Raw genomic sequence first — 23,377 nt, 5'->3', positions numbered from 1 at the left:
GATTTGAAACTATTTTTTGTTGTTGTTGCTTACTTTGCATGCTTCTCTCAAAACTGTGATGTGTGGGAGAAAGATGGAATTTGGAATTAGGCAGACATGAAATCATATTCTGCACAATTATGTGAATGCAAATAAGTTACTCAAACTTTCTGAGTAATTTAGTTAAAATAAAATAAGGGAAGTGACACCTATTGTTATTGCAAGGATTAAATGAAGTATGGAATATGACCCCCCCCCCCCCCATTGCAAAGCCAGGCACTGAGTGAATGGGGACGAATTTAGCTGTTGGGTTGTTTTACCCACTTTTTGCATTTTCAATAGTCAGGCAGAAACAGAGAACACAGCAGTGCTCCATACGGGTGACATGGTCTTGAAGCCCTTGTGGGCTATTTCCAAGGATTGAATTTACTCCTCTTCATCCCTCTTAATAAGCCAGGTCATTCATTGGTGCCTTCTCCCAAATAAAATAACTCAAATGACTTGATAAAAGCGAGAGATTTTTACATGTATTAGACGTTGACTATGTACCATACTGTTTCACATTCATTTTTCTCATTTACTTCTTATAATGACCTTAGGAGAACGTGTCATGCTCCTTAATCAACTACCCTGAAAGGTAGTGGCTTAATGCAACAATCACTTACTGCTTCTCAGCTGGGCAGCTCCGATGTGAGCTAGGCTTGGCTGATCTTAGCTGGGCTTGCTCATGTGTCTGTGGTCAGCTGATGGGCCAACTGGTATAGACCAAACTAGGATGGACTTGGCTGGCTGAGGCAGCTCAGCTCTACCCAGTGTGGTCTCCCACTCTCTTGCCGGTTATCTTGGGCTGGTTCTCACGGTGGTGGCAGGGGTCCATGAGAGGAAGAGGAAACATTCATGTTACTTACTGTCCTACTGGTCAAAGCAAGTCATGTGGCCGAGCTCTGAGTTAGGGTGGGAAAGCACATCCAAAGGGAATGGAATCAGGAAGCCATGAACAGATGGGGGCCGTTAGTGTACTTGATCTTCCACAGCAGGCATCATTATTACCCCCGTTTGTAGAGGAGATGGAGGCTTGCAATGCTGTGCCTCTTGGGCACTGGCCTCCCCCTAGTGTCTCATCCTGCTGTGTTCTTTCCTAGTGATCTGCTACATGGGCTGGGAATGTTTTCCAATCAGTGTATTTCTCCCTCTCTCTCATTATTTGGTGTTCATTTGAAATTTCATGCAAGAGTTTTAGGACTAACCAAATAGTCCTAATGAAACCCAGTAAAATGACATCAGGGGACAGTGCAGGTAAGTCAGTAAGTCAGTCTACTTATTAGAGAAAATGAAGGGGAGGCAGATATGTAATTGGATGGAGCATAAATGGAAGAAAATGATACAAATTTATATTTTTTTATTTGTCAGTTTCCCTGATATTGCCTGGGTCAGCTCCCCCTTCTCCATGCCATCCTATCTGAATGCTGACTAAAAGGTAAGTCCAAAAAGGTAAGACCCTGGCATTGGCCTGGGGTATTTATTAGCTCTTTGACCTTGGACAAGGAAGTTACCTAACTTCTCGGTGCCTCCATTTCCTCATGTGTGCAATGAAAATAATAGGACAGATGTTGATTGCATTGGTTAAAGGAGATCTGCAGATGAAGTGCCTGGCCTGTGTCTGCAACCCCCTCCCCACCAAGCACTTCTTGGTACCCCCAAATGCAGCAGTTTGGCCTCCACAATTAGTGGGGCTCCAGGTGAGCTGCCAGGGTGGTACCGAGAGGCTGGGCAGCATGAGGCCTGTTAATGGATTTTATGGCTTTCTTGAGTACCTCAAACTACAGTTATTGATTATAGAATGCTGTTTAGACACTGTTGCAATATACACATTTTAAAAATTGATTTGTATAAGCTCATATCTAGCACATAAAGACTGTGCAGGCCCATAACACTTACAAAGCATTGCAATTGCTGTTTACCACCTTCTCTTGCTTCTCAGGTAGGAACGAAGGCTTTGAGGAGATGACAGACCACTCTCCTTGGTCTCTGGATCTCTAATGTCTAATCTGGCAGTGATGCAACCTACGTTAAGTGCTCGGTAAATGTGTTGAATCAATGAATAAATTGTCTTCTTGTTTCTTTATTTCTATATCTTATTTCCTTATTTATTCCTTATGAGCCCTGAACTGTGTATAATACTGGCACCACATATATGCGAATATGGTCAAGGATTTATTCTGAGCCTTTAGCTAATGTTTACTGAGCACCATTATGAACCGGGCCTGCCCGGGGAGTGGTGGGGGCTGTCAAAGACGTGCTTGATGCTGCCTCAGGAAACTGACATCGACCAGTGACATGAGGTGTTTGTTACAAGGCATGAAGTTCAGGTGGCCTGGTCGTAACATGTGTGAGTGACAACAGAGGGGTGACTTCTGGCCTGGGCACCATATTGCAGGGAAGTTTATGTGTGGTCCCCACTGCACCTTCAGCAGGCCCAGCACCCCAAGTGTGCCTTTTCTGACGTGGTCTATCAGCGTCTGGGAGCTACGGCTACCCCAGTGTCTCCACGATCGCACCGAGTCCCGCCACTGCCCTCCTGCTCTGCCGGGATTTGCCCTGCCCGACATCTCCAGAGTAGCACTTGCGCTTTTAAGCTCTCGCGTGTGCCTGGCGCCCTCCCCAGACCAGACAGCAGACAGCGTCCAGAGACCTGGCCAAGGGCCGGACGAGTAGCGATGCCCGCCCGCCCCTCCGCGCGGCTTCCAGCTCCAAGGGCGTGGCAGGGCACGGTCCCCAGCGCCAAGCAGACGGAGCTCAGGCCCCAAGTGATCACTTTCGGAGGAAGCCCGCCATCTCCTGAGGCAGTTATTTGGATGCCCGAGCTGAGGCGCGGGTTGAAGGGCTCCCCGCAGCCGCCCACCAGGGCCCTCCGGGGGCTGAGTCCCGACTGGAGCGTGAGGAGGGCGGAGGAAAGTTGGGGTCGCGGCCGCGGAGCCGGGAGCGCGGAAGCCTGGGCCAATGTCCGCGCCTCATGAATATGCAGGAGCCACCTCCCTCCCTCCGTGACGTCACGGGCCGTCCCGGGGTGAGCTCCGGAGCCGCTCGGGGTCCGAGCCAGTGAGCGCGGCTGCTGCCGGCGAGCGAACGGCGCGGCGGCTCTAGCGGAGGCCGAGCGCGGCGCCGCCGAACCGCACGCAGCGGGCGAGGCTGGGCTGTCCTCCGCCGGGCGGGTACCTGGAGGCGCAGCCGGCGCGGGCAGCAGGCGGCAGAGACAGCTCGTTGGCGGCGGCGGCGGCGAGGATGCTGACCGGGAGGCTGTGCTGGGTGCCGCTCCTGCTGGCGCTGGGCGTGGGGAGCGGCAGCGGCGGCGGCGGCGGAGGGGGCAGCCGGCGGCGCCGCCTCCTCGCGGCTAAAGGTGGGTGCTGGGGAAGTTTCCTTCACTTGGAGGAGGGAGACGGGGCAGGGTTGAGGGTGCCGGCAGCGGGCACCTGGGCTCACGCTAGATTTGCTCGCCCCCATTTGCTGCAGCTTCCCGGGCCTCGTTGCGGCTGGGATTCCCGAAGTGAGCGCCCTGCGACCGGTACCAGGAGAGGTTCCACCTGCAGACGCCTGCCCAACTTCTGGACGGGGTCCAGGGACCGGGGAGAAGCGAGCTTTGGGGAGTCCGGGCAACTTTGGGGGCTGCGTCGGGGTGGGGCGTAGCGGGCGATTCTCGGGCTCCGGCTCGGAACGGCTGAAGCGGGGCGCTGGCGCGGGGAGGAGAGGCAGTTGTCTGCTCCTGCGGGAGAGGGATCAGCGGCGGGGCCTTTAAAGAAGGGAGCAGAGCTCGTCTGCCAGCTTGAGGATCAGGTGGAAACTTGTAGGCTTCCGGGGAAAGCCCCAGGCTGGCTTCAGGCTCCCCCAGGGCGTTTCTGGCTCCCCTGGGAACGTGCGCCGTCCGGGTGGGCCGCGGAGTCCGGGAGAAGTGCGGTAGGTAACGCTCCTCGCTGCCGCTCAGACTTCGCTGCGGCTCGGGGGGCAGAGGAGCCCAACCTGGCGCCCCTCCCCCGCCCACCCTGGTCCGTAGGAGATCTTGATCTCCCCTCTTCTCCGGCCCGGAAAAAGCAAGATCCCGGCGAACGCCTGGCGCTGTCAGCGGCGCAGTTTGACAGCTGCCTGGGAGAGCCTTGAGAGGCGCGGGGAGGGGGGTGGGGTGTGCCTCGGGGGCGGGTCGTGCTCGCAGGACCTTTCCGGAGAGGCAAGGGTGGAGCAGAGCCGGTGTAGGTGGCGGTGGACACAGGGGAGGCGGTACGGATCCGGGCTGGAGCGCCCAGTTTAGCGATAACTTGTTGATTCTCCGAGCTGTTGACGAGGAGTGCGTGCGTTTGGTTTGAGGGCTGTGGCCAATTCTGCCAGGTAATATAGTCACTGGAATCTTGTCTGACCCTCATCAGAGGATGGAGGGGTTTGCATCTGTAGGTAAAGAGGCTTCCTCTTAGAGCCAAACTGATTTTCAGGCCGGCTTTGAACCATACCTAGCTTACCAGCCAGGGAGAAAATGTATACCAGGTTTAATTACTCTTCAGGGGATGAGGAGAGTGAGAGGCAGACTACTAACCTCTTCTGGGCTTGGGAATGCCTCTCCTGCCATGTGAAAGTGATACATTTGAGAATAGGAGAGTTTCTGTGTATCTTGTAATCTTTTAAATTTTTATGACATGGTTTTGAAACTATTTTCTAAGCAGGTATCCTATATCTTTTCATCAAATCCGCCCATCCCCTTATACTGGAGAGGCCATTTCTTTTTTGGGAAGACAAAGAAAAAGTCATTATGAAAATGAGTTGCTGTTAGGAAGGGGTCATCCTGAGAGAATGTAATTTTGGTGAACACAAATTAAAGCCAATGAACTTCCAAACCTCTTCCCCAGTATAGGCACTCGGTTAAACAGGCAAATGGCATATTTTTGAGGATTTTTCATCACTTCGTGGTAGAGCAAATGGTGTATTTATAAGCAGATGTCTACAAACAGGGGAGGTCACAGCAAGTAAAGAAAGGGGAAACACGAGTGGGAAGGAGACCTAGTGTGCACGTACACTGCTGAGTTCTCAGGTCAGAATGGAAAGTTTTGTAGATAAGAAAGATTTAAAAGAAAAAAAAAGTCCAGGATCTCAGTAATTCACGTTTATGTTAACAATTATGTTAATTTTAGCCAACACTTTTTACATGCCCTTTGGAATATATATACTCATTTCGAGACATGGTTTTGAAACTATTTGTCTTCCCAATGTAAAAAGTTGATCAGCTCCGCAGAGTGAAAGTTGCCGTCTGAATACCCCGTTCTTCCATCTTTCCCCTTCTAACCACTGGGGGGCTGCAAAGAGCACTTTCAGCAGCAGGTTTTTTTTTTTTTTTTTAACAGACAAATGTGTAGTATTTGATCAAAACAGAAACGCTTATTATGACACTTTAGTTGGTATTTATAGGACTGACTTTCCTTATTACAGTGCACCTGAATTTTAAATTTCCAAATCTCACATAATGTCTGAAGAATATTTGAGATAATAAAGGTAAGGTTCATGTATAATGCACCCTGCTACTGACTTGGTCATTGCCTAGGTTTATATCATTATTATTCTCATCACTGAAAAAGAGAAGTCAGGAGGGCTTGTAAAGAATATTGAGCAAAAATAGCTTTCTTCTTCTGTGCAATTCCGTAGTCATGTGCAGAAGAAAATCGGGAGTGTGGCGTCAAGCTGCCTGGCAGAGTTGACCGCATCCTCTGGACAACTGTCTGGAAGCCCGCCCTCCTGGCTTCGGACTCCTGGAAGATGTCGTGTGTGGGGCACAGCTTGTTCTGACTTTGTGTTCCTTGCTTCTTGCTGCAGGGAATCGAGGAGCTAATCTCAGCAACTGTTTAGGATTTTCACAGAGTCACTGTACTTTCAGTGTGAACATACTCCTGGTTTTGGAAATAATACAGCTGCTGGGCAGTTATTGTAACCCCTTTGCTCCACTTTCTCATATATTGACTATTCAAAAAGGACAAATGCTTTTTTGAAAAGATGAACTTCCATGCACATGTTTTAGGAACAAAACTGGGAAGGTATTGTGGACCCAAAGACTCTCTCAGGCAGAGAAAGTCACATCTTATACCAGGGAAAGATGACAGTGCAATCTAGACAAACATCTTAAGGTTTGAGCCAGACTTAGTGATGCATCCGTGGTCTCAGGTTTCAAGGACCTGGTACACAGTCCCCGTTCAGTTCTCAGCACGAGGCATAGATGGTGCAGGACAGTGCCTGAGTGTAGACCTCCCGTTGTCGTAGTGCTCTCCTGTGTGCTCAGGGCCAGGCTCAGTGCTCTGCGGGATTCTTAGCACATAGCGGAAGACCACCCTCCATGCCTGTCTCACCCCTACCTTTGTTTGAGAGTTTTGATCCAGTTGTAGAGATGAGATTTTTATTCGGAAATTTTAAGAGAATGACAGCAGACAGAATTTTTCTGAAGTATAGTGCTATGCAGCTGGGGGGCCCGAGGGAGAGGGAGGTAGGGGGAGGGCATGCACAGGCAGCGTTTGGTAATAGGGAGGGGAGAAGGTAGAGCAGAATTATAGCAGTCGTGGTATAGTTATAGTAACTGCAGTTTATGGAGCCCCTCCTTAGTAGGTAACAGACACTGTGCTGATCACTTCACCTGGGCTGTCTCTAATTTTTATAACCCACGCAGGCTCCATTTCACCGATGAAGAACTAAGCCTGAGACAGAGAACCCCTTTGGTTATAAAAACAGGTCTAGCAACCACAGGGAAGCTGAGCTGATTGTACATCCGAGTTCCCCATTTGCCCCGTGGTCCTGCCCATAGCAGTGGGAGAGTCCAGGGATGTTGTTCCCAGCCTGCTGGTGAGGTGAGGAAAGCGGGCCTTGCTTTCATCAAAGGAAACCAGTGTTTTTGCTTTGAGCAGCAGCCTCATCTTCCTTCCTGCAGATTCAAAACTCATCCTTGCATATTCCAAATGTCACACTGAAGAACTTCCTGCAGGGGCGAAGATGGTATGGAATTTTTATGGTGAATTGTTCTAAACCATCTCTGGGTGATAAGGATGTGTGTCCTAGGGGTGTGGCAGTTATTTTTCACAACCAACCAAAAGCCCTCAGCAGCTCATTAGAGGATGTACTGTGACCTGCTGTAGTGCTGAGTCACCTGTGGTTCCTGGACCAGGATGTGCTCATTCCTGCCCTGGATCCTCTGGACTCTGTCTTTCTCAGCCTAATTTCTTGTGTTACTCAAGACATGGCCAGGCTTAGACACGGTCTTCTCCACAAACCTTCCCAGACTGCTGCACCCGGCTAGTCGCCCCCAGAAGGCTAGGGCTGTCCTTCCGGCAGGCCTGTGCCCCTTGTCTGGCTCCAGCACTGCTCTTCGAGGCCTGATGACTGGAGTCTGGATCCTGACTCTCCCTGCATCTTGAGGGCTGACCTGCTGCCTGGCCTCCCCGCGTAAGCTGAGCAGTTGGTGGTGATCACCATGCTATAGATACTTTGGGCATTTTTTCCTCTCCTGTATGGAGTAAAATTTGGGCTTAATAGCCACAGAAATCTGGGTTCCAATCCTGGCCCTGCTGCTTCCTAGCTAGATAATCTTGGGCATTAGTTTACCCCTTAGAGCCTGTTTCCTGATTTATAAAATGGGGATACAAAGATCTTGCAAAAGGAAGGTCAGGATAGTGCTTAGAAATTACTGTTCATGGCCTGTGAACAGCACTAACAACAAATGACTAATTATTGATTGCTTCAGTACTGGGCTCTAGTGCCTTGAGATTTGGTGAGATTCCCCCTTTCCGACCTCTTGGCAGTTCATCAGCTTTGTTCATATTTTTTCTCAGCTCAAACTCTTGTTCTCTCTCTCTCTCTCTCTCTTTATTTTTTGTATGTGTGTCTTTCTCTGTACTTCTCTCTGTGTGCTTGTATGTGGGTGTATAAATATCATATATGAATATAAATACACATTCATATACATTTGGCTTGAATTGAACCCCTTTTACTAGTCTATGCACGCCTTTGAGGCCAGGGCCGATTCTCAAAAGCCGTTACATTTAATGCAGGGTGAGATCAGAGTAAGGACTCAGCCATGTGCCTTATATAAATAAACAAACATATCTCTGTGTGCCAGCACTGGAGGTGTGGGCTTCTGGTCTCTGGGGAAAGAGCTTCTGTAGTGTGATTTGAGTTTGTAAGAAGAGGTCTGCTGCCCAGTTAGCATTCCTCCCAGACCTGCTGTCCCAGGAAGCAGAGAAGCATTTTGTTTGTTTGTTTAAGACCACCTCTGTTATGATACATGTTTACATGGAAGGGAGGAACTGATGCTATGACAATGAAATGACAGCTTGAAACATTATTATTTTTATTATGTGTTATCTCGCTCACCACGAATTGGACCCTATGGAAGTGGTTCTGTTGGAATGGTAGGTTTGGGAATGGACCGTGAGAGGACTGAACTAGGGGAAGCGTGCTGAGCTGAAGGCGTTGGCACTGAATGGGACAGAGGTTCACTGTCTCCATCAGCTGAGGCTGCTGTAATGAAAATACCATAAACTGGGGTGGGGGGGGTGTGCTTAAAGACAACAGAAGTTTATCTGTATTGTTCTGAAGGCTGGAAGCCCAGGGTCGGGGTGCCAGCATGATCAGGCTCTGCGGAGAACTCAATTCCCGGTTGCAGACTGCCGACTCCTCGTTGAATCCTCACACTTGGAATCAGGCAGAGACCAGAAGCAGGCTTTCTCACGACTCTTAGAAGGCACCAATCCCATTCATGAGAGTTTCATCCTCATGACCTCATCTAATCCTAATTATCTCCTACAGGCCCTGCCTCCTAACATCATCGATCTGAGGGTAAGGTTTCAACATATGACTTTGGGGGACTCATAACAGTCATGCTATGAGCTTTGGGGGAGCAACAGCCTGTTCAGAGGAGGATGGCTGGGTGAGAGTTGGGCCATTCCAAATATGCACTGGGCTCTGTTCTTTAGCGCGTCAGCCAATAGCTACTTCTCAGTCTCCTGTTACCTTCTGTGAGGGGAACGAACAGATAAAGCAAGCTCCAGATATCAAAGAGCTGACACTCTGTCTAGGGCAAACATTGCACATGACACAAACTACTGGAGAACTTGATAACTTACGAGAAAGGGTAGACTGTGCATCACAGCCACTCAGTCAGGTGGACGCTCTTATTATCCCCATGTTACAGGTGAGGAAACTGAGGCCAGGAAAGTTAAGCCGCTTATCCAGTTCTCCCAACTAGTAAAACCGAGCTGGGGTTTCAGAGTCTACCTTCTTCTTCACTGTGTCAGTGACTCTCAACCCTGGGTGCACAGTGGAACCTCTTGACAGAGTTTTTAAATGACCCTGATGCCTGGAACCCACCCCCTGAGACACTGGTGTAATTGCTGTGGGCTAGGACCTAGGATTTCATTTAAAGCTCTCAGGTGCTTCGGATGCCCAGCCAAGGTTGAGAAGTGCTGCCCTCGACTACTAACACGTCCCCGGGAAATGCTTCATTCTTTGCATGTTGCAAGGCTATTCCCAGGAGGGGGCCTTGTTCCTCTATATTTCACCACCTCTAGTTTCTCCCATTGCAGTGCCTATAGCTTTCCTATCTCCCCAGGCAGACCATGAGCCTCTTGAGGGGGGAGCATCCTGATCACCTCTGTGGGACCAGTTCCCAACACTGCCCAGGGTTCACAGTGAATGCTGAGTGTTGAGGAAGTGGCTGTATGCCAGTGTGCTACCACCCCCACTGGCTGTGTGTGAGTCCCTGAGGGCTCTGTACACACACAGTTCTCCTGGTCAGTGCCACTCTCCGCCTTTGGTCACTGTAGGAACTATTCATCAGGCCTCTCCCCTTTAGTTATGGGACTGTCCTTCCAAATCAGTACAGCATTCACTTTGTATCGGTTGAAAACCCTCAGTTCTGCAGATGAGTCAGAACATGAACCCTACCAAAGCGTGTGAGGGAGTCAGGTCCAGCAGATGCCATTGGAATTCTCACTGAGAAGGGCTGTAAATGCCACTCTCACTGCTTCTAAAAATGCTGAATTGGCTGAAATTTGACATTTGCCAATTATAAAAATCATTTTTATGACTTCTTTCATCTCCATGATGCCTGTTGTATTATATAGTCAAACAAATCTGCAGTCTTCCAACAAGTGTGACAAGAAAATCACCGTGGAGAATAAGTAAAGGCAGGTCTCCCAGCCTCGTCACCGGATCAGCGTCAAGCTTGGGGCAGACCACTCGGCCCTCTGGGATCTGCTTTTTCATGTGAAGAGAGGATAAAACAGCAGCTCCCTTCTCTACCCAAGAAAGTTACGAGCATCCGCATGGAAGCGGCTCTGAAAGCCCTTTGAAAGGATAAAGTGCCTAAGAAAATAATGTGATCGGATGTAAGAAATCTGTGTTTAGATTTTGGGACTCCAGCCCCCCAACTCTACTGCCCTTGTACTGCCTTAGCAGTTTAGTTCATTGTGCTTTCAGGAGAAGTTCGAGTTTAGCAGTAGTCCCCTTCCCAGTTCTGTGATGCACAGCCTGCATAGTCACACAGCTGGTGGTCACCATGGTTACATAACAAATGCAGGAGTTGCAGACCCACAGATTTTCAGGGAAGAACCACTCAAAACTGTTAATATTGTGTCAAGTGTATGTGTCATTTTCCAATTTGCATGGATAACTGCATTGCAGCAAATTAATTAAAACAGATAAATGTTAATCTAATGCATGTCTCCCAGTAATTAATGAAATATAACCATTATATGGGTGTTTGATTTACTTTTTAATTTATAAAATGCTAAATCCACTTATAAAGTTAGATATAGTAATAGGGGAAGCTGACCCATATATAGTATTAGGAAAAATAATCACATTTCTATGAATTAATCACTCTCTAAAAGGATATAGTTCATTAACACCATGAACTGAAAGTGTTAGATGTAAATTAGATTAACCTTTTTAGTGACACTTCCATTTATATTGCATATTCTCTTTAAACTCAAAGCACTTTACATATATTAATTCAATTAACCCTCCACAGACCCTTGTTAAATAAGTACATATATCAAAGTTAGAAGGGAAGGAGAAATGAAACCCTTCAAAAATATTGAAGACCTGGGTTTTGGATATATTATATATGATTTCCTCTGCAGCAGCCCAGTTTATCCTGGACTATGTAGCTTGAGAATGTGAGTAGATATTCAGACTCGCTCTCTCTAGTGCTGCCAAGATATACTTAGCATGTCATTCCATACCTGAAGCCAGAGAGGCTTCTGCCTGATGGCTCAGGCCAAATGCTCTAAGGAAACTTCTGCCTTATTTCATAATACACACCCCAGCAATTCTAGGTTTGGCTGTGGACAGGGCGTCTCCAAGTGGGTGTGCATAATGAGACCTCAGTGCCTGACTCTGGCCTCTGGAGAGTCATCTTCCCCTGGGCCAGCTGCTGCTTTCCCTTTAACATTCTTCCCTTGACCATGTGGACACTGAGAACACTGTGAATGAGACCTTGGGATGCTAAAGGGAAGAGAACAAAGAGCAACAGGGAGATGGAAATGGGTCCTAACTGGTGTGGATCCCGGCCCACGGGATCCGTGTGTTGTGGCTGTAGTGGACAAATTCACACGGACTACAGAAAGCCTGTGGAGAAAAAGGGACAGCATGGCCGCTGTCTTAAGTGAGAGAGGGTAAGAGGGCCAGAGCATCCGACCCCTGCCTGGACAGGCTTTTATTGCTTTTTCAGGCACTTTACATCGAGGATGAGCCTCATTTACTATGCACAGGTTCGCTGTAGGTGATTACCTTTTACAGACAACAAAGGACAGAATACTGCTAATTACTTCAAAGAGAAGGATGTTACAGATCAAGGAGGAAAGTGGTTGAACTAGTTACACTCCATACTTGGAAGGTTTAGCACAGACTTTAGGAAGTTAAAGATACTCAGTAAACATTTGCTGCCTCAATCCAGGGTGAGGGAGTTTTATCAAAAGCAAGTCTCATAGCAGCCTAGGTACAATGCAGGCCTGATTCCCCATGGGAGAACCTGTCTGTGGGCATGGGTCCTGTGTGCTGGACCTCGCTCCCCACTGGCTTTTCCGAGTGGGAGCTGGGCTACATTTCCCACACGTGGAACAGTTCACTATACCTAACCTCTTCATCTGAGGTCACTTCAGGCCTGCCTGGGTAGGGTGCAGAGACTGTTGTCCCTTTACTGGCTGCAGTGGAGAGTGAGGGCCTGAGAGAGGACGGATTCTCTCTCTCCCTAAAAGTCTGTTTCTCGGAAGTTTCCTGAGCTGGGTCTTCTGCTGTAGCTTGTCACCAGGGATGCCCCATTTCCTGTGGCATCCATGCTTATTTGCAGGACTTAGTATCTTTGCCCCAGTCCTCCTGGAGATACTACTTAAGGGAGAGAAAGGGGATTGGGGCAGGGGCGGGGCTTGTATTATAAAAGCTACAAAAATTCAGGGGAGGAGACTCTGTAAGCATTTGCTTAGCTTGATTGGATGTGTGTTTGTTGTTTGGAGGTTCTGAATGTTTATTTTTCCAACTCTTCCTACTCCTTTAAGTTCTGAAACCCAGAAGTGCTCTCCTATGGGCAGATTTTCTCTATATTCTACACACCAGTGTGTCTCAGATAACAGCCTGCCCTGCAACTAGTAGCTTTAAACCTATCAAGGGAAATGTTAACCCAAAAGAATGAATAACTAATGTTAGACATGAAATAGAGTATAGGAGAACAATTTTGGAGTGTGAGGGAGTCTTCTCTTTGCCTCTAGAGTTAGAAAATCACTTACTCTGGTCCTCCAAGCAAACATGCAAGGATAGTTTAAGCCCACACACACAGTCCTAGAATCTCAGTTCATTATGCTCTGCCGGCACTTCTTGGCATGCATCTCTTTGCTGCAAATTGCTCCATCGTCTCCCATCCAGACCTTCTCTGGGAAGGATTAAAAGTCAGGACATAAAGCCAAGAACTGAAAGATAAGCCATCACTCAGGAAAGTCACAGAAGTGCTGGGTAACGAAAGTTTTTAGTTTGTGGTTCATGGTATTTTAAGAGCCTCCCTCCCTCCCTTCTTTTTTATTTTTTTCCTTCCTTTTATTTATTTTTTGGGTGTTGTTTTGTTTGTTTGTGGGAGGGTAGATGGTCATTTGAGGTGGGAAAAGAGGCTAACATCATTAAGAATCAAATTTAAAATAATCTCACCTTCAAGACATATATTTTACCTTAACTTAATTTTGTTATCATATTTTTCCCAAAGGAAAACTAATTATTTCAGCTTTATTGCACCATCATCAAAAATATGAAGATAGTTGTATCTTGCTTATTAATTTTAAAATTATATTTAAGACTTTTTAGTGATTTATTATTCTTGTAATTAGATATCGTGAATAAAGCATTTTTATTGTACTAGCATAAATTTCCTCTTTGAACATGCCTCTTCCTTCTCTAACCTAATCTTCCAGTAGTTAAATTCTAGCTCTTTTACAGAAGGAGCTCAAGTCAGAGACCAGCCAACAATCTTTGTGTGAAGCTGTATGTTCCACTACTGCTTTGTCCCGTAGCCCAGGGGGAAGGGTGGCTGCAGGGAAGGGCTGACAGAACTGTTGCATCAGCCTTCAGCACCCCTCTTGTCCCAGCACGTCTTCATCCTTCCACATCTCTTCCTGCCCCTCTCCCCAGGTTCTCACTCTTCAAGACTTCGGTGGCACCAAGGACTGCTTTTGGAGATAGAGTTTGGCTGCTCCCTGAAGCCATTCCTTAAAACACTACCAATAATGATGGGAATCATCGTAATCCTAGTCTTACAATTTGTTTTCTCAATCTAGTGGAAAATGTGAATAAAACCATGTTTAGAAAACTCTGCTACTTCTGTTAATCAGAACGAGTCACCTGGCTCACACAATGGGCTCCTAAATAGAAAATACGGAGCTGCCATGCCCCTGGCCCAGCCTATAGGACTCCAGTGCCCGAAAGGTCTCCTGACACCGTCTTATCAGACAGGTAATGGGAAACAGTGCCTGATCTCATTTGGAGACATTTGCATTTAGAAAGTGGGGTTAAGCAGTTGTGTACATTGATGACATTTTAGGCAGCGTGGCTGGCTGAGCATGTGGAGCATGTGAGAAAAATGGGGCTGTGTACGGTGCTCAAACCGTTTAGGAATGATATCAGCAACTGTTCCCAGATTGTGTGGGCCCTCTATGGATGAGTCTATGAGACATACCTTCTGTCACATAAAAGTTGGCAGTGGCTGCCACAGATCCGTGGGAAACCGGGCTCCTGTCTGTGCTGACTACCAGCACTGGTGGATCTTGATTGTCTTCAGCCTTGGGTCCTGGCACAAGGCAACCTGGTGCTTGGTGTGGACAGCTTCTGTGGCTGTGGGTAAAGATGTGTACTGTGACATCTTCTCTCTCCAGGACCAAGGCAGCCTCAATTTCTGGGGACTTTGAGCCCTGCCAATTCTTAGCCCACCCACCTGAGCACCTAAGTAGGTACCTCAAGAGTCAAAGGAGAGCATTGCTGTCCATCTATTGTGGCACAGGTATGCAGGCTGTGCTCAGACCCACCCATAGAAGCATCACCTGGATGTAGGCTCACAGCCCCGTGTCTCCCCTCATTTAATCATGAGGACTCACCTGTTGTCCAGCTTTACTGTGTCTGCTTAAAGGCAGGGCAAGGTTTCTCCAGCAGTACTCACCACTCACTCCTGATTCAGCTGTCTGTGGAACACTGATCCTTCTTCATCATTGCTCCAAGTGTGTTCTTTAGTGTGCTGAGATCATCCTATCTTTTGTCCTTGCTTCCTGTGGCTACACCCCTGCTTCTTGTCCTCTACTTTAGCCAGCTCAGGATAGGTGATAAGAGGGTGGTGAACAGGGCCTCACTGCTCAGGGAAGCTTGATGATTGGGATTCTCCTTGCCTGACCACTTGTCTATCCCACCAGCTTGTGAACTGATCCCTCTTCAATCCAATGCTATGCAGCCTTTTGTTACTCTTCCAAATACACATGCAGTCAGTCACCCCGTGTTTAGAATTCCCGTGTTGCTTCATCACTTTGAAGATAAAGTCCTCGAACCTTGGCTTATCTCAAAAGCCCTTGTTTGGTGCCTGCCTTTGCCTGGGCCAGAAGGTGAGCTTGTGTGAGGAGAGCCCAGCACCCAGCACCCAGCAGGGTGCCCGAGCGAGCAAATGAGCGAATGTTTTCTGCACACATTTTCCTCACACGTCAGCCCTGACTTGTGGTGTGAACTCAGTTCCCTGCCTGTGGGCCTTCTTGTGCCCCTGTGCTGCTGCACACCCTGCCCCATCTGCCACCGCACCTTTGCCCTGCCTGACAGCCTGGCAGCTCCTCTCCCACTGTAGGCCCTCTTCTGGGAACCCAACCCTGCGTGTTCCCCAGTGTGTCACTCTTCCCCTACACCCACAGTGTCACCAGATTGTGTCCTCATTGCCTACCTGCCTGCCCCTCACTAAACTGTGTGTTTTTCAAGGCCCAGGTCTGTGAGGATGTCATTCCTGTGTCCCCAGAAGTTTAGGCACCAGCACGGGTAGGTGGATGAGTGATGTTTGAGTTCCCTGGGACCCAGCTCTTTGCCTCATGGGGGATGTGGGGCTGGGATGGAGTTTTCCTTGATCCGTTTTCTCCTTTTCCTGTTAGGTCCTCATTGCCTATTTTCCCAGTGCCAGCACACCAGAATAGGACTGGTGGAACAGGAGGATTTGGTTAGGAAAGGTCAGCATGGCAAGGCTGGGCATTGGCAGTCACTGAAGTGAGCTAGTGCATTCAAGGATAGGGAGATGTAACCAGGCTGGGCCCAGGTGACCTGTTGGGTATGAGGTGGGTTAGGATTTTGACTCTTTTCGGCCAATTATCCTGAGGGCCATTTCCAGAGTTTTTCTCCTTCTGGGATAATTAATGTAAATTAACTTTCCCATTGGTGACATAGCTTAGTCCTGACCTCCCTCTTTAGTCTGTAACATTGAATACCACACGTTGAGGTTTGGGAGAACTTCTGCCACTGCTCTAATGAGAATTTGGTCGTAACCATCAGCTGCCGTGGGTCTGACCCCCTCCCAGCACACACTGCCGTGTCACTCTGCAGATCCTCCTTGCTCCGGTCGGCCTTCTCTCCAACTCCAGACCGACGAGTCCTACATATATAAAGCGTGCTTCATTTTCCAGGCAGCTCATTAAAAGCTGTTTGCAGTTTATGATATCAGATGCATGTTATGTAGAGGCAAGGATGAGTTTTTTAATAGGAAAAGCTTTGTCATCAATTACGGTGGGATGGCTATATGTGACGAGGCCCATAGGATTCTGCCAGCATAGCTTGAGAGCTGGCAATCAGGAAGAGGTGTAAATTTCTGGCTGCTGAAGTTTCCAGGCTGTGCACATAGTTTGGTGTGTGTGGGGGGGGAACCAAGCAAATGGGCTGTCCAACGTTAAAACATTTCTGGATCTAAGGATATACTGGTTCAGTTCTAAGCATTGAAGCTTTGACATTACACACAGGGAGACACCTCCTCCTGTCCAAACCAAATTCTAGAACTTCTGAGGCTGGTGGTCAGCAGGGAAGCTCCTGGGGTGCTCCTGGGGGCTGTGGGCTGTGGAGTGGAGTGTAGGTTAGGTGGCTAACAGCCCCAACTCTGACCCTGAAGTCCCTTTCCTCCTAGGGCTGGGATTTTTCTGTGGATAATGCTGCCACTCCCTCCATGGGCTGGTGCAGTCATCTGGACAGGACAGAGCTGTCCCCTTCCCTTCCCATAACTCTGGCTCAGGAGGTATGCTTTTCTCTTTGGATATCAAGGCTAGAACTTGGACCCCACAGGGCTTTAAATAAATAGAAGGGGATCGTGAATCTAGCAGAACCAATGGCCTCTTTTTACAACATGCATTTTGTGGTTTCCCTGTTATTATCCTGAAACGAAATTTACTGATACTATTACTTGCTTGTATACATAATTTAACAAATCAATGTAATGCCTTAACTGAAATATAAAGGAACTAAAAGGAAAATAATGTATAATCCAATAATATGTCATGCTTAGACCCAACTATACTAGAGGAAGTAGGGTATTCGATGCTTGCTGTGAATTCCAAAGCTACAAATGCAAATGTATCCAGGTGTGTTGCACTGGCAATTCAAATAATCTTGGGCAATATTGGGGTGATGCGATCTTTAGAAATGGTGAAATACTTTTGGTGAAGTTCTGGACAAGACTAAGTATGCTCTGGCCTCAATTCACAGGATGGTTGTATTCCTGGAAAACTCATGCTTTATTAAAGAGACACAAAGAATATTTAGCTGACCCAATCCAGTGCCAGCCATGGATTGAGAACTGTGGAGCTCAGATGCTGTGCTGAGGGACATTCAGGCCAAGAGGTGCCCAGATACCAGCAACAATCACTCACTCACTCCCTGGTTCTAAGAGCTACCAAAGACAGACCCCTGTATGTGCTTACAGACTAAAATTGCCTTAAAGGGTCGACAACTTCTGGAATTATAGTCTTTCTGGAAACATTTTGAGGGAAAAGGGGAAAATGCCACTAGCTCTTGGACAGCCAAAAAAGGTTGTCATACGTCACAAGAAGAAGGCCTTCTGCAGAATCAGGCCTTCCCAGGTGAGGTATGTTGGAAGACGGCATTGAGCACGTAAACCATGTGCTGGAACATCATTTACCAATGGAAGGAAGGGCTGATACTTTGCCCAGTTAATTGTGGACACATTGCTTGGTCTTCCCCCTTTCCACAGGCAGAACAGCAGGGTGGAGGGGAGGGGCAGAGAGCAGAAATCACTGGCCCCTCCATCATGGGATGGTGGAATATCTTGTGTTCACAGGGGAGGGCGGGGAGTAGAAGATCTTTGGATCAGGTAGGAGATTGAAGTTTAAAAATGAACTGGATGCAATCTTAATAACGGAAAAGGAATGAAAAGCTGAGGAATTGGGCTGGAGTATCCTTAAGGCAGTTGCCACCCAGTGGTAGAGAACAGCTTGGCATAGCAAGGTGGGGGCAAAAATAACATCATTTCGTGTTTATAACCTGGCCGGATGGATTCAACTCCAACAAGCAGGCTAGAGTATTTATTACAGTCAATACTGATATTTCAGAGATAAAACACTGTTCTCTTGGATGTTAAATTCTTAGTATTCTGATTGATAATTTAGAGGGATTAGGGTTTTTATTTTATTTTTAATCCCTTGGTGTCTGTTATTCCCCCCACCCCCTTCCTTTCTTCTTTCACATGAGCTTGTGGTATTACTGGGAGAGAGGCTGAATTGCCAGAAAGAGTTTCAGTAACTTTTGAGATAAAAATGCACTTTAATATTTTGATTTAATGGGGAATGGTATATCCCCTTAATAAGTAGTTCAGTGACATTTGGAAGTTCTGTAATATTTGACTTGGAGTTGAGTTTATAAAAATTTCAGTCCAACAGTAACTTCAGGGCACTAAGGGATGTATGTATTTCTGAAATGAGAAGACCGGGTTGACATTCTGATTCTAAAATCAACATCATCTCTGATGCTTCACCCTATTTTCAATTATAATGGATGATGGGCTGTGAATTAAAAGTAAGCTTCCCTGTGAATCCCCGCACAGACCCAGCTTGTGTGGGATAAAGAGAGGAGCCTGGGTGGGAGGGGATTATTCTCACGCCCACTCTTCCAACTCAACTTACCAAGAGGCTTCCTTCTCTGAGACTGCCTTGTTTTTGCTGCGCACCCCCAGACCCGCCCCAGTAACCCATTGGTCCTTTGGGGATGTTTTTAAGAAAGTGGAATCTTTTCTAACTTCTTCAGGAATTTACATCCTGATTTACCTGAAATGGTTGAATTTAGGAAAGGTAAAGTCACGGCAGTAAGTTCCTGACGTTGCATGAAATACCTCAGACAGCCAGACAAAAGTATTTCTAACAGAAAATTTGGGGAGTAAAACAGAGGTGTAGGGCATGGTGTCCTATTATCTCTTTGGCATTTCAGGATAAGTTCAGATTTTCTGTACCTGTTTGTTTTCTATTTCAGCATTATCTCACTCTCCAAGTAAATGCCTTAAATTGATTATATCAAGTGATCAATAAGGCACTCTTAGGCAGCAATTACAGTCAGGGGTTATGCTCAGGCAGACTAGGGTGCACTGGTTTTGTGGACTACTGTTTTCTTTTGTTGTTGTTGTTTTGTTTTTATGCTAGGGGGCTCAGGAGCAGACCTCCTTGTACCAGAGGGTGGTTACAACCAAACCAGGTCTGTTGCAGCCTCCTATTCTACCCATAGCCAGCCCAGGATCTGAAGGGCTAGCCCTGTTCCCTATCCCATTCAGCTGGGCATGGAGCAGCTAGTAGGTGGAACCTGCTGCTAGTGGCCTAGACATAGGTGTCTCCTCCACAGAAGGGGTGGGAACTCCAGGCTGGGCCTTATAGCAAGCCTTGTCTCCGTCTTCAATAAGATGCAGGTTGAGTAACGACTAGACAGTAGCCACAGCATGTAGGGAGGGCAATTGTGTGCTCATAGAGGGTGGTTGTAACAGACATTATTGGTGTCCTGTCCACATATCCTCTGTGTCTGACATTTTCATACATTGAGACCCAACTTCCAGCACCAGCAGCCCTTTGCTTGTGGGCTTTCTGTGGCCACTAGAGATCTCCCTGCCCACTGTGAGGCAGGTCAGAAGTCCCAGGGAATTAACACCACCAGGAAAGGTCCTCAACCAATGACTGACAGGGGTTGTTAGATCCATCAATTCCCCCAGCCCCCACTACCTCCTCTTCCTTTAGGTGGGAGAATATCTGCAGCCTTTCGCACAGATGCCTCCAGTGGTCCCCAGGAGGTTTGCGCTCTACTCACCCACAGGGGTGACTTGCTTCCATCCTTTGTTCCTGAGTCACTTCACTTCTCTACTGGTCTTCTGAGGTCACCTCCTAGGTAAACCACCTGCACTCAAATCCTCTTTCTGAGGGCACCCAACTTGGGAGAGGGATGAGCAGGAGAAGGTTTTTTGCTTTTGTTTTTAATCCTGACCCTAGGACATGCTTACTGATTTTAAAGAGAGGGGAAGAGAGGGAGAGAAACACCCATGTGACAGAGAAACATCGGTCAGTTGCCTCTCTTACATACCCTGCCTGACCAGGGACAAAGCCTGCAAGGTAAGTAAGTGCCCTGACCAGGAATTGAACCTGCAATGTTTCTGTTTACAGGACGATGCACCAGCCAACTGAGCCACACTGCCTAAGGCAGGAGAAGATATTTTATAAAGTACTTGCTGTGCTCTCCCTGGACCCTTCTTCTGCCCCCTCTCTATAGTAAATATTTCAAGGTCTGAATGCTGGGATTCCTTTGCATATTCAAACATGCTTGGCAGCTGTGAGGAGACACTCGGAGGGCTGTGCTTACCCCCGGCAGGTGTCTCCTTTCACTGAGCCTTGAGCACCCATGGCCAGCACTTACTGTTCCTGCCCTCACACCCACCTGGGGTCAGGAGGCTTCTGTGCAATAAACATTCAGCAGTGTTCTGCTGCTGGGGTGACTGTTCCTCTGGGGCCAGGACTCTGAAGGCTCCTTGAGGGTAGGGTTGGCCCAGCTCCTTCCCCAAGATCTGGGATAAGACAGGCAGTCATCCTCCCGAGGTGAAATGAGTTGAATTAGGCTGAGTGCCTGCAGCACGCGTCATCCATGTGTCAGCGGGAACATTTGGTGCCTCTGATGGCAGCCAGATTTCTCAGTGTCTATTTTCAGTATTTTCCCAGAGCACCTGTAAGTGAATTTGCAAAGCAGTTACCTTTGTCTGCAGTGCTTCCTTCTCAGATGTGGAACAGCCAGCAGAACTAAACATCTACCCCTACGTTCACCTCAGCTTGCCTGTGAGTCTGATTTACTGTGGTCTGCAGTTATTTCAGGTAAGGCGCTGAAAAATCTGGTTGATCCAAATTCTGCCCTTTCTGTAAGAGACTTAATGCACTGAGCCACTGTCAGCTGAGCAGTTTGATAGGAATTAGTCCATCAGCTCAGCTTTAGTCACAGGGTCCCGCTCAAGTAGACAAGATTTAGTATTTTTAATTTTTGACAGCCAGATGACTTTGTTTCGGAGGCGAGTGTTATCAGCGTAAGAATAAGGTAAAGAGGCCATTTCAGACACTAAGTACAACATCTGATTTATTTAAAATGTTCTCTCAATTCTGGGTGGCGGACTGATGTGTGGTGAATGAATCCTGATTTGATGTGTGGATTCTGATGCCACTTAGAAGCTATGGGATCTTGGAAAAATTGCATCACTTCTCTGAGAGTCAGATATCTCATCCTTAAGATGAGTATATTAAATCCTAGCTCAGACACTGTTGTAAAGATAAAATAAGCCCAAGGACTTAAAAAAATTGGCATACAAAAGGCCAGTGTTATGATTACCTACTGCCGTCCAACAAATTACCCCATAACTTAGTGGTGTAAAGCGGCAACCATTTTATTTTGCTTGTGGATCCTGTGGCTCGGGAATTTAGACAGGCAGAGGGGGATAGCTTGAATTTGCTCTAATATGCCTGCGGCCTTGAATGACTGGGCATTGGCTGGGATCATCTGGTGGTGTCTTCACTCGCTTGTCTGGTACCCGGGCTGGGATGACTCAGGGACTGGGCTCAGCTGGGGCTCCTGACCAGAGCCTGCACGTGGCCTTCACGTGTGGTTCAGCTTCCTCCCTGCACGAAGCCCTCAGGACAAGCATACTTCTTGCCGCATGGTCCCTGGGTCCCGTACACAAAGTGGAAGCTGCCAGGTCTCTCGGGACCCAGCTGGATCCCTCTCCTGAGTCATCTAGAAGCAGGCCCTCTTTACCGCAGGCGTTTCTGTCACTGGGTAATGACTTGCATTTTCTCCTTGATTCTGTTTGTCTCTGACCTTGGCCTTAGTTTGTCCATGGCTCAAGAGAGAAAGGATGGGGTTCCTCATTTCCTGGACAATAAATCTGGAGCACCCTATGAGGGGGCCATGTGCACCGTGGGAGCTCTGAAAGAAAGATGGGTCCCTGTTGGAGGTTAGACCCAAGGCCAGAAGGAAGGGAGGGGGGCAGGGTGGCAAGAATTTGAGGATGGTTACCCTCATTCTCGAGACTTTACACGGATCAGCTCAGGTCATCCTCACAGGGACTTCATGAGGTGGGTCTCGTAACTTCCCCGTTTTATGGTTGAAGAAGCCGAGTGTGTCAGCTTTGGTCAGTCCGTTAGTAGTGGCACTGGGACTTGAAGCCAGGTCTGCCTTCAGAGCCCGTGCTGTCACTGTCGATGTGGTATGCAGCCTCTCACTTAGAGACACGTTTCATACTTTGTCCTCTATTTATTATACTTGAATTATTTCCCCGACTCCCTTTGGTGCTCCTCTTGTATTCCCCTCCTGCGCATGTCCGAGTCCCTTGGAAATAGCCCTGGGACTTGGCAGAGAGGCCACCACCTTCTTTCACGGGCCGGGCACGGAGAATGTCTTGTTAGCCATACCGGCTGGGCCCCAGCGGACTGAGCAGGGAAGGAATTGTTGTTCATATCATAGTCTCCAAAGGCAATTTTGTTCTAGTTTGTACCAAAGTATTGGTTTTGAAAGTGAAACACAGAAGGTCTACTAAAAGGATATCCCATTTGGAAAGGGCTCTCTTTTTTTCCTGTTTTGAAGTTAAAAGCAATAAACACGGAGCAAACAGAAAGAAAACCCTCCAAAGAATATTGTGAATGGCTCTGACAGGTTAAAGCTGTTGGATAAATGTGGAATTTACATGACAAAAACCTGCGCCCAATACTAATTGTTGTTCACCAGTAATAGGATTCTCTGAAAAGCTAAAAATCTTAATTAAAAAAAAAAACCACATTTATTTTTGCTGATAGGTGTCCTTTTGCCTTAGGAACTACTTGGGCCAGAATATTGCTCTCCCCAAATTTAACTTGACCGAGGTTGGATCTGCTTCATCCTTGACCCCTCACCCCCACCTCCTCTTCCTGGTTTAGCAGGTTGCAGGGAACATAGAGCGCTTTGGCCAGTGCTGTCCACTGGGAAAAGAATTCTCTGCCCCCATGAAGATCTAAGTTTTGCTGGGGAAACAAACGGTCTAACAGATTAAAATCTTAAATAATGATTCTGGACTGGAGGGCAACACAGACAATGAATGCAGCTGGAGAGTCAGGGCTGGTACAGGTGATGAGGGGAGGTGATGCTTACTCTGAGCAGGAGGCCTTGGGGCCACCTAGCTCTCCAGCCTCATCTCCTCTGGGACTGTGCCAGCCCTGTCTGCCACGCAGAGCTCTGGGGAGGGCCCAGGTGTTCCACCCTCCAGGCAACACCACTTGCTGTCACTGCAGGATCTGGGATGCCTCGGTCTCCTCCCTGCTGGAAGCCTCTATCCCAGATCTTCAGTGAC

At 47.8% G+C, this 23,377-nt stretch overlaps 1 protein-coding gene across 1 annotated transcript in view; it reads left to right on the top strand.

Moving 5' to 3' along the window:
* Positions 1 to 2,780: 2,780 nt before the first annotated feature.
* Positions 2,781 to 23,377, top strand: part of CLSTN2 (calsyntenin 2) — a 582,773-nt gene continuing 562,176 nt past the window's right edge. The window contains exon 1 of the mRNA XM_053929711.2: positions 2,781 to 3,376. Coding sequence (XP_053785686.1) covers positions 3,262 to 3,376 — 115 coding nt within the window. The 5' untranslated portion in view covers positions 2,781 to 3,261. The remainder of the gene's footprint in view (positions 3,377 to 23,377) is intronic.

The sequence above is a fragment of the Desmodus rotundus genome, chromosome 8 (genome assembly GCF_022682495.2).
Source record: "Desmodus rotundus isolate HL8 chromosome 8, HLdesRot8A.1, whole genome shotgun sequence".
Lineage (NCBI taxonomy): Eukaryota > Metazoa > Chordata > Mammalia > Chiroptera > Phyllostomidae > Desmodus > Desmodus rotundus.
The sequence above is the reverse complement of the archived record's forward strand: the minus strand, read 5'-3'. Positions and strand labels throughout refer to the sequence as shown.